At 31.5% G+C, this 18,878-nt stretch overlaps 2 protein-coding genes across 2 annotated transcripts in view; one reads left to right on the top strand and one right to left on the bottom strand.

Moving 5' to 3' along the window:
- LOC145291548 (structural maintenance of chromosomes protein 6-like) overlaps positions 1 to 18,878 on the top strand; it is a 95,239-nt gene that overhangs the window by 6,615 nt on the left and 69,746 nt on the right. The window contains exons 2-5 of the mRNA XM_080137566.1: positions 1,235 to 1,432; positions 3,537 to 3,651; positions 10,294 to 10,399; positions 17,463 to 17,599. Coding sequence (XP_079993692.1) covers positions 1,235 to 1,432; positions 3,537 to 3,651; positions 10,294 to 10,399; positions 17,463 to 17,599 — 556 coding nt within the window. The remainder of the gene's footprint in view (positions 1 to 1,234; positions 1,433 to 3,536; positions 3,652 to 10,293; positions 10,400 to 17,462; positions 17,600 to 18,878) is intronic.
- On the bottom strand, positions 11,208 to 11,818 carry LOC145302640 (Y-box factor homolog; the record flags this gene model as incomplete). Its single annotated transcript, XM_080144669.1, is given in 3 exon segments — positions 11,208 to 11,430; positions 11,432 to 11,704; positions 11,706 to 11,818. Coding segments are annotated over 3 exon segments (609 nt in total), but the record flags the coding sequence as incomplete, so codon positions are not given.

The following is an 18,878-nucleotide window of genomic DNA, read 5'->3' as shown; positions in this document are numbered from 1 at the left end:
TTCCCTTTCTGAATGACAAGCTGCATGCCTAAACCATCAAAGACATAATTGCAACAAAACTGTTGGCAGAGATTTCAGATTGAGGTGTTGGCAGAGGATAACAGCTGAGACAACACAGAATGCATTGGAGGCCGTCCTTGTCAAAGATTTTCAATTTTTTTTTGCCCTAATTAGTCATGTTTAGAAGCCTTAGAAGAGGATCGACTGAACATCACATTGGTGGACATTCCTCTTGGCTGAGATTGAAATCTCCCAATACCCCGACGAGAACCAATGGTGGTGCACAAAAATGCTGCATGACACATCAGTCCATATTTTCGTTATTTTACACATAAATTATTTGTTGCATTTGATTGAACACAAGTTGCTATTTTTTTCCTCAGCTAAAATTAAATTGTGGTTCATACATTTTCACAAGAATATTAGTGTGATAATACACTGAAAGAATTCAAAATCTGCATAGTTGCCATTTTAGTTCACAGTCGTATCCATTAGGCCATTATGCAAACTCTCTGCTTTTAGAGTTGGTAATAAATATAGATAGATTATTATTCCTATATTTATTGTCAAAAAGGAAAGTTTTAATAAATTTGTTTAGTATGACTAATAATTATAAGAGTGTTATACTTTTCTGCAATCAACAGCTACATATGATGTTTTATTCAGTTAATTTGAAATAACGTATCCAAGAACTGATATGAAAAACAAATAACTCCAATCACAATTCTTTTATAGAAGAAATTTATCTTGTAATGGGGCAGGTTATCTCAATATTTCATAAGAATCTTTCACTTAGTGATACAAGCACCAAGTGAAAGATTGTTTCAGCAATCTGCCCCACTATTGAAAGTAGACTTCTTAGCCCGTTAAAAACGGCCAAAAGTTATAGCATATTAACTTAGAATGAGTGGTTTATGCCAAATTGATGGTTGAATACAGTAAAATTTGTGCTCATTTTTTGTATTAAATACCAATCAAATTAATTCATAACTGTGCATTGAATGGGTACCATAGTATTTAGTTTGCTGCACCTTATTATAACAAAGGTCCATACAAATTTCAGCCAGATTGACCCAGTAGTTTACAAGAAAAAGTTAATCAGATGCAAAGAAGAATATATATAACGAATATAAAATATATGAATTACTATTAACATCCGAGTTATTTAAAATTTATTTCACTTTTGTGAAAGTTTTCAAATGATTATTTGATGTTGTTGCCGTTTTAATTCCAGATGCCAAAACGAACACGGGTAGTGAATGTTGAGGACGACAGCGATGAGGAGGAAGAGGTGACTTTGCGGAGAACGAAAAGGTCCAGGGCCCCTCCCGATCCACTATTTCCTCCAGCAATAGATGATGACAATAGTTCTGATGGAAATACATCTGTTGCTTCACAGAATCCTGACTTTGTGTACGGACCGACAATGACCGTATGAACCTTTTTCATTTTTTTTTTTTTTTTGCTTCTCACTTACCAAACATATCGTCCAATCGAAATGAATCAATGCAAAAGTTGAGCCCATGTCTCGCATAAACAGTATAACGCAATATTTCAACTTAACTTTACACAACATTCAACATTTATTTTTATACTGTTTATGCATATGCAATATCAGTTGTAATGTTAACTAATTTGCATATTGGTTTTGAACAAGGACATTTTATCAATTAACTTTTTTTTTATTCAATAAATGTTTTAATTATAATGTAACAAATCTACCTGTCGTTTTATTTCTTGAACAAATATTTAGCATTTGTGTTCTAATGTTTCCTAAGAATTTTCATAACATTATCGTTTTCTAAATTGCAGTTGAAAAGGCAAATTGATTTCTCTTTTTGCGGACATATCTAAAAGATAAATTTGTATCAAAACTATCAAAATTTTGATGCTTATCTATATATTAATACTGTAGTACCTTTAACATACGTATGTTATGGTTTCCGGATTATAAATTATTTGATCGAGAGATCCTATTTTTTAAAAAAGAAAATGGGTGATAACATACTACGAACACTAAATTAGTATATAGAGACACTAATTTAATTTTCATGGTATACTAGCGGGGGGGGGGGGGGTACCCGGCGTTGCCCGGGTATTTGTAGGTGTGTCTATGAGGGGGGGGGGGGTAATTAATAATCCTGCTTAAATATTATAAAAAAGACGATGTAAAAAAAAAAAAAATCCAAAACCAAAACGGAAAAAAATGGCATAAATAAACCTGTGTATGGGGGGGGGGGGTAAACTAAAGAATAAGCGAAGTAATAAAAAAAAACTTTTGGTCAGGAGGAGGGATTGAACCCGGAAGCTTTGACGCGGAGGTGGAAACCAATGCCAATACTTAACGGTCTCGACCACGAGTGAGAGTAATTGATTAACGTGTTAAGTTAAAGCTTATAAAGCTAAAAGAGGTTTGATTGACAGGACGACGCTAAATGAGGTCATCGCGCAATCGTTATTTTTAGTTTTCACTTCACCCCAGATGATATTGGGAAGGGAGGAAAGCAGAGCAAAAGCCGAGAACAACGTTTTTCACTGTATTTATACTCAAATGCAGGACGAACCGGGGACAAAGCGAAACAGCGCGAATCTCATAAAAGTCGACGTAAATAAATCTAGAGACGACCTGCGTTCCCAAATCCTACATATTATGATATAGGACCCATATAAACAGTTGTAAGCGATAGTAACGAACCCGGGAGCGTGTGCTCGAAAAGCCTTTTGTAAGACATACATGAAATGGTCACACACATTTTGCCTTTTATATATATAATCACCTTATATTCTCCTTTTTAATAAATAAGATCTGATCACCGAAGAGGCAATTTAAAAATAAAATGTTGCTTTTGGACCGTACGTGAAACTAAAATATATCTCCTTCGTCTTCTGGCTAGGATCCAAGGGTAGTATCTGTTCTGCCTAAAGATGTTATAATGATATCATAGGGTTTCTGTTTGCGCAGGGCGTCCATACAATGGAAATATGTCACAGACTCCTATAGGGATATTGGAGATAAATTGTCATAACCAGATATATTCTGACACTACATTAACCAGATTATGTAAAATACTTTTACAGTTTTAACAAAAGGGCTACGATAATATGGCAGGGTATCTATTAATGCTGAATTCTCACAGAATGCCCAGCAGTTGTATATTACATATGAAAGATGCTGTCGAGGAATTTCCACAGTTTCTGCTAGTCAATATAAATAAATGAGAAATATCTTGTTTGATGTTTACAAGAAAGTTCTGAATGAAATGTTTATTATTAATGTTTCATGTATTTCAAGGAGCAAAATTTGTACGGTGATAGCAAGCTGGCAAAGTAGGAATTGACGTGATAAATATGTTTAGCTCGATTAATCTACTGATTTGTAAAATTGCCAGTTTGTGATGATTGATATCTTATTAATTCAGCATTTTTCAATTATTTTAAATGTGTTTTACTAATTATTAATACATTATCATCCAAGTTATTTGTAGTTGTATTCTTGATGATTTACTTTCTTTCTGATTAAATTTATTTTTCTTCAGGACAAATGCCAGATTGGAAACATTCAAAGAGTTATCCTGAAAAATTTTATGTGCCACAACAAACTTGATATAAAATTTGGACCTCATGTCAACTTCATAATTGGCAGAAATGGAAGTAAGTACTTTATAAATATGTAATAATAAGAATACTTTATAAATATGTAATAATAAGAATACTTTATAAATATGTAATAATAAGAATACTTTATAAATATGTAATAAGAAGAATACTTTATAAATATGTAATAAGAAGAATACTTTATAAATATGTAATAAGAAGAATACTTTATAAATATGTAATAATAAGAATACTTTATAAATATGTAATAAGAATACTTTATAAATATGTAATAATAAGAATACTTTATAAATATGTAATAAGAATACTTTATAAATTTGTAATAATAAGAATACTTTATAAATATGTAATAAGAAGAATACTTTATAAATATGTAATAAGAAGAATACTTTCTAAATATGTAATTAGCAATACACATGAAAAAATTGAAATAGCTTGAAATATTTCAATATTGGTATGCATAGAAAGAGCTTGATGAGCTAAGAAAGAATCTTTTTAAATTTTTTAAATCTGATTAAAATTAAGGAAGTTATGGCTATTTTTGTGCCTCACACGTTTGGATATTTTTCCCTCTTTAAGACCATATGCGTTTCGTCACATTTTTTACACTACTTTTTCAGTAAAAATGTCATATCTTTGTTAAAACACAAGACTAAGAAATGAAATTTACCATATAAGTGTATTTTTGTACAAGGAATCAGAATATGCAACTGAAAATCTCCCAAAGTTTATGGTTTCCAAATAATCTGCAGTAAATGTGCATAAATATGCAGCAATTCCTTAAAAATGCCATGTATCCATAAACAGAAAAGAAGTTGGAGAACTCAAAGTTGAATTGTAATGTGCTTTATGTGCAAAAAACTTAAATCTAAACATAAGACCATTTAAAAATGAATATATTGCAATATTTCTTTGGTATTATTGTAGATTAATACCTTCTGTTTAACCCCACTCAACTCCTTCTGACCACCCCTCCAAAATGTGATTCTACCTTTTTAGGAAATTATGTATAAAATGCCATGAAAAACTTTAATGAAAGATAAACAAATTATTTTAGAATTGAATGTAAAATAATTTCCTATTACAGGTCATTCTAGCATTTTAGGGCAGTTAACTGTTTTTTTTTCTATGGGAAAATATGCATGCTTTTTTTTTTTTTTTTTAAGATGATTATGTGTAGTTTTAAGAGGGTTTCTATGCAATGAGAATATGAGGAGGGTTGCCATTCGGACTTTGAATTAATTGTAGGGCTAAGGAAAATTATGTGTGAACATACTGAAAACTTGACAGAGACAAAGCTAACAAAAACAATATTAGAGGGGGGAGCGGTTAGTTTCACAAAAATTTAATGTAAAATAATTCATCATTTCCTGGCCGTTCTAGCATTTTAGGACAGTTAACCAATTTATTTTTATGTGTATTTTTCTTTAAGGAAGGATCTATTTTTTGTTTGTTTGTTTTAGATGCTTGTATGTGGCTTACAGAGGTATTTTGTTGGGGGGAGGCTTGCCACTCGAACTTAGTGTTATTGTTAGGGTTAAAGAGTGTTTTAGGAGGAGACTTGCCACACATAATTTGTATTAGAGGTGAAGTTAAGAGAGCTTTTTTTCAAAAAGAGCGTTCAAAAATTTGTTGATTTCTATTTTCGAGGTTGAAGGTGTTAATTCCATAGGCCGTTTATACTACGCTGGAGCAGGTTGTAAAAATATCTTTCGCTTAATAAGTAGAAAAAAAAATAACGAAATAAAAAGCTTCCTAATTGTAGTTTGATGTGTTTTCTAACTGCTTTTAAAATTTCAAGAATATTGATATAGATTTTGAGGGTTTGTATTACTATACACATAGATTCGAAAAAGTTGTCAAAAAAACAAATATATAACAAATAAATGTTATCAAAAGCAAGTTACTTTTCTACCTAACTGGATAATTTTTTAGTGTTTTTATTTAATGTAACATGTTTATTCAGCTTGAAAACAGTGTTTACCGATGTTTTGGAAAATTTAAAATGGCGCCCGACTCTCTTGAAACGGTAAGTTTGGGGAAAAGAGTTAAAAATAAAAAAGTAGACAAAATACTGCTAGAAACTCGCTCAATTACCGTGACATAGGCTGACATATATTCGGTGAGTTTTTAACAGTATTTTGTATAGTTTTTTATTATTTTTAACTCCTTTTCTCAAACTTACCGTGTCAAAGAGAGTCGGGCCGGGCGCCATTTTTAATTTTCCACGGTAAACACTGTATTTTTTTCGAGCTGAATAAACATGTTACATTGAATAAAAACACAAAAAATATATCCAGTTTGGTAGAAAAGTAACTTATCTTGCCTTTGATAACATTTATTTGTTATATATTTGTTTTTTGACAACTTTTTCGAATCTATGTATAAACGAGATTTTGATACTTATTTTGATTTTGAAAAAAAAAAATTTGTGGCTGTTCGCAGTAAAACATTGTTTTAATTCGCTGTTCAAAACTAATTTAAAGAATAAAAGTGCATGCAAGCTATATATCTACAAAAGTTTTTGTTTTTTTAACCATGTTTTTAAATTTGACGAGATTTGTGAGAAATTGCAACAGATTTATAATGCCGAATTGGTTAGGATTGTTGTTATTATATATTCTGAAAACCGAATAGTTCTAAACTAATGTTATTCTGATAACAAAATAGCTCTAATTAAACATAAGAACATTTATATTCATATTTTCATGTTTTTCTTAATTCGTTCTTGAATAAAAATTAAAGAACGCGTGTTTGTTTACAACTGTGCTATCGCTGATTCTACAGGCTGGAGCTGCTGCTGCTGCTTAAACTTCATTTGACCAAATTCGATTAAAAAGAAACAATTTTTTTTTTCGGGTAGGTCCTTTTAAATTATCAATTACCGCGGTCCTACTCAACATAAAACAATACTTTTAATTGATAAAGATAGTAAAAAGATTGATTTACTTACTACTGGGTGTCCGAAGAATTTTTTTTTCAAAATGTTCAATACTCGTCATATTAAAATCTTATTTTTAACACGACAAAAAAAGAAATGGTCAAAAATATTTCGGACACTTGACAGTATTAAGATTAACACCTCTTCTAATTGGTTCCCAAATTTCATGACGAAATTCTTCATACAATCACGGTACGGACCTTTAGAAAACAGGGGGGGTCATTACAAAACCTTACCGAAAACGCCATTTTATGACGTTCACATTTTTATCACTTTATTTGCTTAAAACTCTTAAAATATATAATGTACATTCATATTTATTAATTCATTTGAAAGTATATTCATTTCCGAACAAAACAGTAGTAATTTGAAGACTTGAAGTGCTTTGGTTTAAAAAATATGGCTATTTTAGTAGAACTACCTTGAAATCTGTGATTATCCAAAGCGTTTTTTCGTCCGTGTGTATTACTAATGTAATAATAAGAATACTTTATAAATATGTAATAATAAGAATACTTTATAAATATGTAATAAGAATACTTTATAAATATGTAATAAGAATACTTTATAAATATGTAATAAGAATACTTTATAAATATGTAATAATAAGAATACTTTATAAATATGTAATAATAAGAGTACTTTATAAATATGTAATAATAAGAATACGTTATATGTAATAAGAATACTTTATAAATATGTAATAATAAGAATACTTTATAAATATGTAATAAAAGAATAATTTATAAATATGTAATAATAAGAATACTTTATAAATATGTAATAATAAGAATACTTTATAAATATATAAGAAGAATACTTTATAAATATATAAGAAGAATACTTTATAAATATATAATAAGAAGAATACTTTATAAATATATAAGAAGAATACTTTATAAATATATAATAAGAAGAATACTTTATAAATATATAATAAGAAGAATACTTTATAAATATATAATAAGAAGAATACTTTATAAATATATAATAAGAAGAATACTTTATAAATATATAATAAGACGAATACTTTATAAATATGTAATAAGAAGAATACTTTATAAATATGTAATAATAAGAATATTTTATAAATATGTAATAATAAGAATACTTTATAAATATGTAATAAGAATACTTTATAAATATGTAATAATAAGAATACTTTATAAATATGTAATAATAAGAATACTTTATAAATATGTAATAATAAGAATACTTTATAAATATGTAATAAGAAGAATACTTTCTAAATATGTAATAATAAGAATACTTTATAAATATGTAATAATAAGAATATTTTCTAAATATGTAATAATAAGAATATTTTATAAATATGTAATAATAAGAATACTTTATAAATATGTAATAATAAGAATACTTTATAAATATATAATAAGAAGAATACTTTATAAATATGTAATAAGAAGAATACTTTATAAATATGTAATAATAAGAATATTTTATAAATATGTAATAATAAGAATACTTTATAAATAGGTAATAATAAGAATACTTTATAAATATGTAATAATAAGAATACTTTATAAATATGTAATAAGAAGAATACTTTATTAATATGTAATAAGAAGAATACTTTATAAATATGTAATAATAAGAATATTCGATGTTGCTTGTGCAAAAGAAATTATTTCTTGGGTTTTATTAAAATTCTAGTTAATAGTAAAATTAATTCACCACACAGAATAGTGTTGTAGCACTTTTATATTCTCGTATAGAAATTAAAATAAAAATATGTACGACTCGAACTACTAAAACAAAATTTGATTTTAAAACTGTGTGTGGGGAGGGGGTGGTAGTTGGTTAAAATTTAGGGCTTTAACTTTTCTGTAGTGTATTTCAAAATAATCCAATAAAATTTAAATTTGTGAATCTTGTAGGGTTCAAATTTCGTACAAATTGCCATGATACCATAAAATCTCAATAAGGAGGTTTAGAAAGAGACAAGAATAAGAAACATAAAAAAAATATAAAAGAGGGAGAAGAATAACATGATCATCAAGCCTAAGAATCCATTAGAGAATAACCTGTAGGAATGCATTGCACAAAAAGCAAGAATCAAATAAGAGGATTCAAGAGACTAGCAGGCTGCCCGGTCATAAAATACACTTACATATGATATTTTAATTAATGCAGATTTCATATTATGGAGCCAATATAATATTCCTGTAAATTTTGCCCCAAATAGTAGCCCCTTACATCAAAGTGGCACTGCGCATTATTTGGGGAGAAATAATATGAAAAAATATGTCCAATTCATGCACTTTTATGAACCACATAAGACATTCAACAGGTTAGAAGGTGATGATAACTGCTATGTCTATAAAAAACGATTACAACTAATGGAAGGACTCACAGAATCTGTGATGAAGATTATGATTAAATGATTGCTGCATTTGCAAAGCTTAATTCATAAAGAGCTGTTTGGTTGATGTTTTGAAAACATGCTATGATGTACCTTATAAATAACTTGTAGGTTTCTGTCTATGCATGAAATTAACTATTGCAAAATGAAAAACGAATTTTGTGATAAATTTGGGTTTGGATTTATTTATAGCAATTTTGCTGCCTTTTGTGACATACCTAAAATTTAAAAAATTGCAATAGTTTGGAAACTGCTTAAAATCTGAGAGGCATCGATGATATTTTCACATTGTTTTGGATGATTTGATATGGAATTATTAAAGTGTTTTTGTCCTTGTATACATGGAACTTGTGAAATTGTCTGTGTATTTAGAAGTCTATGACCGTGACTTGCATTGTTTGTTGAGATGCCAGTTGCCAAGTCAAAGTTTGTTTATATACCAAAAATATGTGTAGTAGTTACTTATGCTGTATTGTGAATCACATAGATTCCTGTGGCCAGTTGGGTCTCTCATTGCATTTTTCCGAGGACAGAGTACTGGCATTTGCTTATATAGAAATGCTCCAGGAGCTGGCTCTTTTTGATTGGTTGAAGTTTGATATAGGCAACCAATCGAGATTGACTATTTTGATTTAATCAGTATTAAGTATTTTAACCAAGTAAACACTGAATATTTCAAAGATCATTTCTCTGCTGTTGTTATTGGAACAGGGATTCTGCAACATGATCAGATGATAAATCACTCTTTTGAAGTTATTTTCACTGTTTTGGGAATTGAGTCTTGTACATTCTGTTGAATGAATAAATGAATGTCAGCATATTTTACTAATTTTTGTTTTTTCCATTTTTTCTCCTCTCCACTTCCCCATCAAATATCCAGCTTTGTGCTATATCCGCTCCTGAAGGAAGAAAAATCATTTCACCTAAAGGTCCTAACTGTACACTTAACCAATGAAAATAATTCCCTGTCACTTCACGAGCCTATATGAAATTTCTAATAAAACAACAACTCTATAACCAAAAACATGGAAAGATAATTGACCCAGAAACAAAATAACATTACAATTACTCCACTTCCACACATATTAATACACTGGCATATCAATGATTAAGTAAATATACACACAATGCTACAATACCTCCTGAACTCACACACACACATATTAACATTGATAGAAAACAAACATAGACATACACACTTCTAACACTCGTATCTTCCAGACAGAAAAACATTTAATTTTAATAAACTGTTTTCTAGGTGTTTTTAAGGGATCTATTTCATCAATTTGATATGTAATTTTATGATTATTTTTTGTTTGCAAATTTATTTTTGTTTTTCTATTTTAACTTGCAGGTGGTAAGAGTGCTGTAGTGACTGCTATTATTTTAGGTCTTGGCGGAAAAGCATCAACCACAAGTCGAGGCAGCACCGTGAAAGGATTCATCAAAAGAGGAAAACAGTAGGGAACAAAACTTTTTCAATATATCTTTATTTTTTTTATGTTTATGTATTATTTTTGTTTAGGATTTTTCCAATGTAACTTCTTGTTTCCTTGTTGAACTTGTGAATCTTTAATTAAAAAAGAAGAAATGGATTCTTGTCAGCATTCGAACATTCTCAGTTCCAACCCATTCAGTCTGGTTCTCGGGAATTCGACTCCGGCCATCTTGATTGCCGGCCTTATATTCCCTCATTCCAGTGTCTAGCCTCATTGATATGCAAATTACCTCAAACCACATTCCCCCCTGATCCTTGAAAATCATCTCATAAACTTAAAACTTTGTTAATCTCTCTACTAGCCCACTCATATATCCTTGCTAGTCTTGCTACCTAGCCCACTCAGATCCTTGCTACTAAAGGGACGTTAAAATCTTCCAACAGAAACCTGGGGAGCAATGTTAAAGTTGTCTAAGCAGTAACCTGGAAAGCAGCTGCTGGAGTTACTTCGGTTGTTGACTGATATGGGGTTGGGACAGAACTGCCACCCTCTTCGATTTACCTGGGCCAGAATTGTCTCCTTTATGGCCACCACTATCATTCATTGCTGGTTCCCCTTCGGAGTGATGTCTTTGCCTAGAACCTGTATGCCCACTTCGTGATCTCCATCTGCCTCATATAAAGCTGCTACTACCACCTCTAGAATGCCTGGGTCATCGCCAGGGAGGAGGTGGTCCACTTTGACCCCATTATATTGTGAGTCCTCATAGTGGACCTCCTTGGAAGTAAGGGTGCATGGGTGGGTGATAAAACCTATGATAGAAGGAGCATTACTGACAGAAGGGAGGTTGTCCATGCATCTGAGAATCACCATCTCCAGTGTTTCCACCATGCTCATCCTGAGGGATGCTACAAGGTGGCATGCCATGTCTTGGACCACGGAAAAAATGTGGCCGTCTCCATTAGGGTCTACACCTCATTGGTGGCTGGCTGCCATCATCTCCGCTTTCACCTCCTTCACCACTGTCTCCATTGTCAACATCATCTTTTGTCTTCCTCCCTGTCAGCACCATGGTGCCTTCTATTCTACCATTGCTGTGAATATCTGCATCGATCTACAGCATATTTGCTACCCTGCACATAATTTCCACCGGATCCAGTAACATTGGCAGCTTCATTGCGCTTTTCTCCTTTGATGACGTCAAACTCAACCTTTTCACCGTCTCCAACATTCCTCAGATATTTCTTAGTGTTGTTTTTGATTATAGCTGTCTGGTGTACAAAGACATTGTCCTTTGTATTTTCCCGATTAATAAAATCACATCTATTTTACTGTCCCTGATACTTTGGAGGCTATTATTTTCTTTGCAATGGTTGCTGGCCTCTCCTCAGTAATCTCGACTTCAGCCTCGGGTTGTTTCTCAGTGTCGGATGTGGCTGTTTGATTTTACACTTAAGATGTCAATAAAGCGACCCTACGATCACTGGACACTCTCTCTTCTCTCCTTTTTGCTTCTTTGTTCACCTCTCTGACCACAACTCGTCTAAGTTTTCCCTTTCTCAACGCTTTAAATTTTTAAAGTTCGCTGCAAATCATTTTAATCTTTCCATTTTTAAATGCTTTCAATTTTTTTAAATTCAACGTGTGCCATTTAATATTCTCATTCTTTCAATACTTTCAAGTTTTGCTGTTTGACGTGACTCGTTTAATCTTTTGCTTTCAAATTGAGATGTGACTCGTTTAATCTTTCCCTTCCTTGAGGCTTTCAAATTTCGTCTCGGTTGCAGTAACTTTATTTTTCAGGCCGAAATAGCTTCTAATTAAAAAAAAAAAAGAAATGGATTCTTGTCAGCATTTGAACATTCTCAGTTCCGACCTGTTCAGTCCGGTTCTCCTGAATTTTCACCATCTTGACTGCCAGCCTTATAGTCCCTCATTCCAGTGTCTAGACTGCTTGATATGCAAATTACAACAACCCACAGAATCTTTATGTTAAACTACAGAATTTCAAACTGAACACAAGATTTAAGTAATTTTTATTGTTTTTAGTATTGTCAATACTGAGGAGTGAAATTTTAACCTCCAGAATACCATCACCTAGAACTGGTTATTAATTAACATTTTATCCATTGTGCTACTGAAACTTGACTTCTAGACTTGAGGTGACATTCACCCAAGATGGTTAAGCTGTCTCCTGTAAAACACGCAGTATCCCAGTTGAACATTAACCATGCATGACACTCTGTAGTGGCCAAGATGGTGATGGGTAGCCAATCCTAGGATCAGTGGCGAACACCATAGACTTGTGAACTGGAGCTAGGTTCAATGTTGGCATGGTGTGTAACCATGTCTTTAGTTAGCTTCCCAGGCATCTTCACCAACCTTAGTGCTTCTAGAGCTATTGCTTCGTGGATGAATTCCGGATTTTGCATTGCATCCTCGTTTGGCTATTGGAGACAAAATGATGCCAGCAGACCTGCAAAATGAGAGTGGAACCATTCGAATAACACAAATTATGTATTTCTTCTTGTAGTATTTCGGCTGTTTTCCATATGTAACTTGAATTGTCAAATTAAAAAAAACAAAAACAATTTTAAACTGCTTTGATCGTTTAAAGCTTATATTGTTGAAAATATTTTTATAAAATTGTCATATTTTCCATGGTTTTCTATTTGACTTTGAACTTCTGATAAAAAGTAAACAAAACTGAACAGCAGTATGGAGATAGCTGTTATTAGTTAAAGGTAACCTGTTGTCAATTGACCTCTACAGGATGGACATAACTGTTAGTAATAGTAGTAGTATTAATAAAAAGAAAGCTTATCATCTGACATTATGCTAATAACCAAACACCAGAAATAAAACTTGAATGAAATAGAGTACATCAAGTTATCGGTAGAAAAAAAGAACACAAGATCCAAAATGCCCAGCTATTTTGATAGCATTACAAGCGTATGCTGTATTTTCGTGGACATCGGCAATATTACATACCTAATGTGCTTCAACAAGTTATATATTTTTTATTTGTGGGTCAATTTTTAAAAGAATTACATTGCTGGAAAGAGAATAGAATAAGCTTTCTAATCATGTTAATTTATTTTTCTTTTATGCGTTCAATGTTTTTATGCTCCAAAAATGATGACAGCAAAAAGGGAAATTGTTTTTTCAACGTTTACATTTTATACATTACGTTTGGATACATATGCACGGGGTCAAATTTGATTGGATATGACTGAAATTTTACAGGCTATATAAGCATAGAAGTCCATCTCTACTGGACTTTGATTTATATTTTTACGACCACAGGAAGCAAAGTTACGACCAAGCAAAGTTGACAAAGAATATTTCAAAATTGATAAGATAAATCGGTATATATCATCAATTTTCATAAAGATAATAGTTTCAGAATTATTTTCATGTATAATATGTAAATATTTGATAATTATTAATTGTGCGGAAATTTCTTTAAAATGTTATCTTTTATAGAAATTCAAATCCGCTTAACGAGGAATCGCTATCAAGGTCACTTCATCACTGTTTTTTCTGCTTTCATTTTGAAAGTAGAAAAATCAATTCCATTTTTTATTCTGAGTTCGTCAATTTAAAAAAAAATTATTTTCAAGTTTTTCAAATTTGATTTCCAAACAATACTATTTTGTTGTTTTAACGCTTTTAGTACACATGTACTAAAAGCGTTAAAAATCAACAAAATGTACGAAATACAGTCGTTTCTCTTAACATTGTATTTATACTTCTTACTTGTACTTAAGATAGAATTGTGTTTTTTAGTGGTAAAAAAACCCAAGTATATAACAAGTAAAAGGTACTTGTGCACTTATGCTACCATGCTGAAATAATAATGTTATTATTTAAAAATCCATTTTTAACATGGGGAAGGAAGGGTGTTTTGTTAACTATTCTGTACTTTCACCCAATAATTAAATAAAATATATTGTAAAACTTGAATTTATTTTTAACTCATTGTCAAGACCATTTTTTCGAATCTGTAAAACAAACCCGTTTTTTTTAACTGAGGATATCTAAATAATAATAATATTAATAATTAGGCAGTTCGATAAAGAATTTCATTGTGATGCATTTTGTAAATTTTTACTTTGTTTCCACCTTAACATTTTTCTTTAAAAACTACTTTTTAAGGTTTTTGAGTATGCTGAAAACGAATATCGCATTTAAATTTTTTGCAAATAAGTAGCTTTCCGGAAATTAAGCAATGTCATTTCTTATGTTATTGCTGATGACCATCTTGGTATGTGCGTTTGTACATAGTTTCTCGGGGATATGTTTGCGCGCTCGCGTGTAACGAGATGTCCACCAGCAATAACATAAGAAATGACATTGCTTAATATCTGGAAAACTACTTATTTGCAGAAAATTTAAATGCGATATTCGTTTTCAGCATACCCTAAAACCAATAGAAGTAATCATTTTAAATGTTAAGGTGGAAGCAAGGTAAAAAAATTACCGTTTTATTTCTTTGTTTACATAGTTGAATTTTCAGTAAAACAACAGAATAGAAATGACAAAAATTACCATCAACTGGTGAATATATAGTTGTTGCTTATAAGGATTTCTGGTATCCTGGTACTATGAAAGCTACATCAAGGATTCATGTAGAGTACGATTTATGGTTGCATCTCAGAAAATAGGGGTAGATTTTGGACCAGATAGAGAGGATTTACAAAATTGAAAATTGGACTGGTCCCAAAATGCATAAGTTCTAGTCAACTATGGGAATTTCCATCTTTTACAGAAATCCAAAATCTATATGAAAAATTTTCTTTGATTTATTTCTGAGATTAATTTATATCTACTCAATTTTTTTTTCTTTGATGGGAGTAGTAAATACCGGCCATGAAGCTCTTTAAGCATTCAGTGGCTGCACCCCGAATTAAGCTCTCCTTTGGTGAGGAGGAAGGAAAATGCCTGCTCTCAATAAAGCTATATTTAAATACCACTATAATACTTAGTTTTGTTCATGAATAGACACCCACTGTATGATACCATGTGCTAGTTAAAAAAAATTTGAAAGTTGTACATCTTAATTTATAATTCATGGCTTATGGTAAAGAGATACATCAGATTTGACTTCATAATCAGAAAGAGCACACAATTTTACGATTTTTAAGAGTGCCAAGTTTCATGAAAATAGCTTGAAAAATAAATAAATGGTGGCGAAATTACCAAATTTCTTGAAATGCTGAGGTCCATAATTTAGCCCACTTTTTATAAAGAAAAATGTCCACGAAAAAGTCTAAATTTTGGCACTTAAATTTCTCATAACTTTTGAACTACTGATGGTATTTGGATAATTCAAACGGTTTTAAGTATTTTTTACATAGCTCTTTTCATGCAAGTTGATAAAATAACAAAAATAAGAGAAAATCAACTTGTAATGCTAGTTTTCACTCCTGTAAATGTTATAAAATTATTATATGTAACTGTTTCTATCTCGATATTAATACTTATCTTTCTGAATCATTTCCACATGACCTGCCTTTGTAAATTGATGAAAATCAAGTGGCAAGACAAGATACCAGACACAGAGATTTTAGCCCGGTGAAGCCTCCTGTTAGCACACACCATGCTGCAGCAGTGTCAGGGTATTTGAGCGAGTCAGTAACTTGCATTTCAGATTCAAGATTCTCAAAACAGCTCCTTTACGGTGAGCTGCCCTAAGAAAAAAGAACTGTGGGAGGACAGCGGAAATCGTTCAGTTGTATTGCAACTCATGGAAAACCCGAGCCCAAAATAGATTTTCCTGGCATACTGGAAGCCACAAAGGGGCCACAATTGCTGAATCTGCACGTATTGAAGAACACGAGAGGAAATGTACGATTAAAAAAGACAGAGCAATCAGCATCTTTCCTACAAAAGATGCCGTACATACAGACAGATGGTGGTAAGAGAGTGAAATGAAAGATTTAATGAGAGAAATACAATAGGGCAAATTCATATGCGTTGTTGATATGTATAGGAATGAGGCAGTATTTTGTTATTCATTTATTACTAAAATTTTGGATCTTTCTCTCTCTCTCCCTTCCTCCCTCCTTCAACTGGGTTAAATAATATTAACGTGTGGTACGATATTCTGTATTGTTTATAATGAACTATTCTTTTCTTTATTATTTTCGACTGCTAATAGAGAGAGAAATGGTGATAGAAATTAGATTGATAGATAACATAGAATAAAAGCGATGAGGAGAGTCACATAACATATATTAGGAGAGGGTGAAAGTGATAGAAATTTAGTAAGAGATGGATCATTTGATGAGTTATTTTGCAAAGTATAGCTAATTAGAACAATAAAAATAACTAGACTTTTTAATCCGTTAAAAAAGAGACAAAAGTTATAGCCCATTGAATGAATGCTTTATGCCAAATTGGTGGTTGGCAGAATTTCTGCTCATTTTTGCATTAAGTACTAATCCCTATAAATCCCTAAATATATGTGTTGAATGGATACCATAATACTTAGTTTGCTGCATCTTATCATAACAAAGGTTTATACAAAATTTCATCCAGATTGTCACAATAGATTCCGAAAAAAAGTGGAACGGACAGATAGATATAGAGAAATATAATATAGAAGGTTTTCGAGCATACATCAATGTTAAAATTAAGGAATATTTTAGCATGTATTTTGTGTGATTAAAATAGATATGGAAAACTTTAAGGAAACAGATAACTTTAGTAGAATAACTGATTATAAACATTCTCTCTTTTCTATAAAACATTGATTGCTAACAATTTGGACATTTTTTTTTTGTTCTTCAATGTGGCTAGAAATGAGCAGAACATGAAAACTTTGATTTGAAACCTGATCGTCTTATCGGCACTTGAGTGCCATTACTTTACTACTGTGCTATAAACTACTGCCACATGTAAGGGAAATCTATAAATATTTATATATTCACAGTTATTGTCTATTTAGAGTGCTCTATTCTTTTATCAAGAGCTATGTATTAATGCTCAGTGGGAGCCAGGGATATCTCTTTACCAGAGAGCTCAATTCAGGAGACATAGGGGAGCAAATGTACTTAATTTTGTGTATCTTTATTCTTAGGTGTGCGGAGATAATCATCCACCTGAGTAATGAGGGTCCTGACGCATACAAACCTGAAAATTATGGCAACCGTATTATGATTGAACGTAAATTCAAACAAGATGGTGCCAGTAGTTATCGTATTAAATCTTCTTCAGGTAAATATTTTTTATTGTTTATTATGTTCATTTTTCATACTATGTACCTACTAAGGCTAGACATTACATATTATATTTTATGATTCACCTGTTTGTTTTACATAATCACCACTTTAACATCAATACAAAATATTTTCAGTTTTTTTTTTTAAATTGTCACTTTCATTTATAACGACTAAATCAACCAACTTTGCATCTGAAACTGTGACTAAAACTTAAACCAAACCCTGTCAATCATTCTTATTATCCTTTTGTAGCTACAAAGATAAGTCTCTTTCCTAAACTTCCCATATGTAGAACACGATATCATGGGGCTGCTTTCCTAATTATTGCACCATCGTTTTTAACTTTATTGTCAATAAATACTTGTCGAATCATTCTCTTAAATGATCAAATTCTGCCTATTCAACCCAGCGTTTCCAATCTTCTCATGGTATTGTTCATTATCCAAGTGATTATCTAATTAATCTTTATCTTCAAGTAAACCCCGAGCCTTCAAAGATAGTTAAAACAAAACAAAAAAGCAATAAAGTTCCAAAACCATTAATCTATAATATAAAAGAGAAAATGTGTGTGTGTGCACTTTTTTGTATGTCCGGCAAAGGTTTTTTTCGGGGGAGGAGGGTCTTACCATTTCTTACAACTTTTTATATACTTTCTAGATTATAATACCTCCGATTTACAAAAGGAGATCGTATCTATCTTTTATTTGAGTAACTTTTATGTTACAAAATTTGCGCTATTTCTTCCTCTTGCACGTTTGTTTGTGTTTATCGTCTATAAAAGCGAAACTATGAAAGCAAAGTCGTGTTCTCGGCCTTTCGTTCTTCCACGTCCATTAAGCAATCAGCTTTGATCAATCTGGGGGAAACCCGTCATATCAGACAATTGTTATTCATTTAGACACTCCCCTTTTTATTGAGTTTTCCCCAACATCTTAGGAAACATACAAATACGCAGAAAGCTTCAAGCTTAACTGGCTCTGCGTGATTTCATTTCTCTACGGTGTGATGTTTGATCGTGACGTTTGTTTAAGCACCTGCCTTTTTTAACCGTTTAATTTCAACCATTTTCACTTCCTCTGGCCTCTTAGTATAGCGGTAACATGTCACATTTTCTTTTTCGACTTCGCCTCAAGGCTTCGGATTCAAGCCTACCTGCCTACCAAAACCTTTTCTTTTTTTGCCATACACACACATCGACAAACACTCGGGCAACGTTGGGCACCCCCTGTTATCTATATATATAAAAGACAAAATGGGTGCGAGCGTTTGTGTTT

Source organism: Euprymna scolopes, chromosome 2 (assembly GCF_053919585.1).
Source record: "Euprymna scolopes isolate OS-2025 chromosome 2, ASM5391958v1, whole genome shotgun sequence".
Taxonomy (NCBI): Eukaryota; Metazoa; Mollusca; class Cephalopoda; order Sepiida; family Sepiolidae; genus Euprymna; species Euprymna scolopes.
Note: the sequence above shows the minus strand (reverse complement) of the source record. Positions and strands in the feature narration are given on the sequence as shown.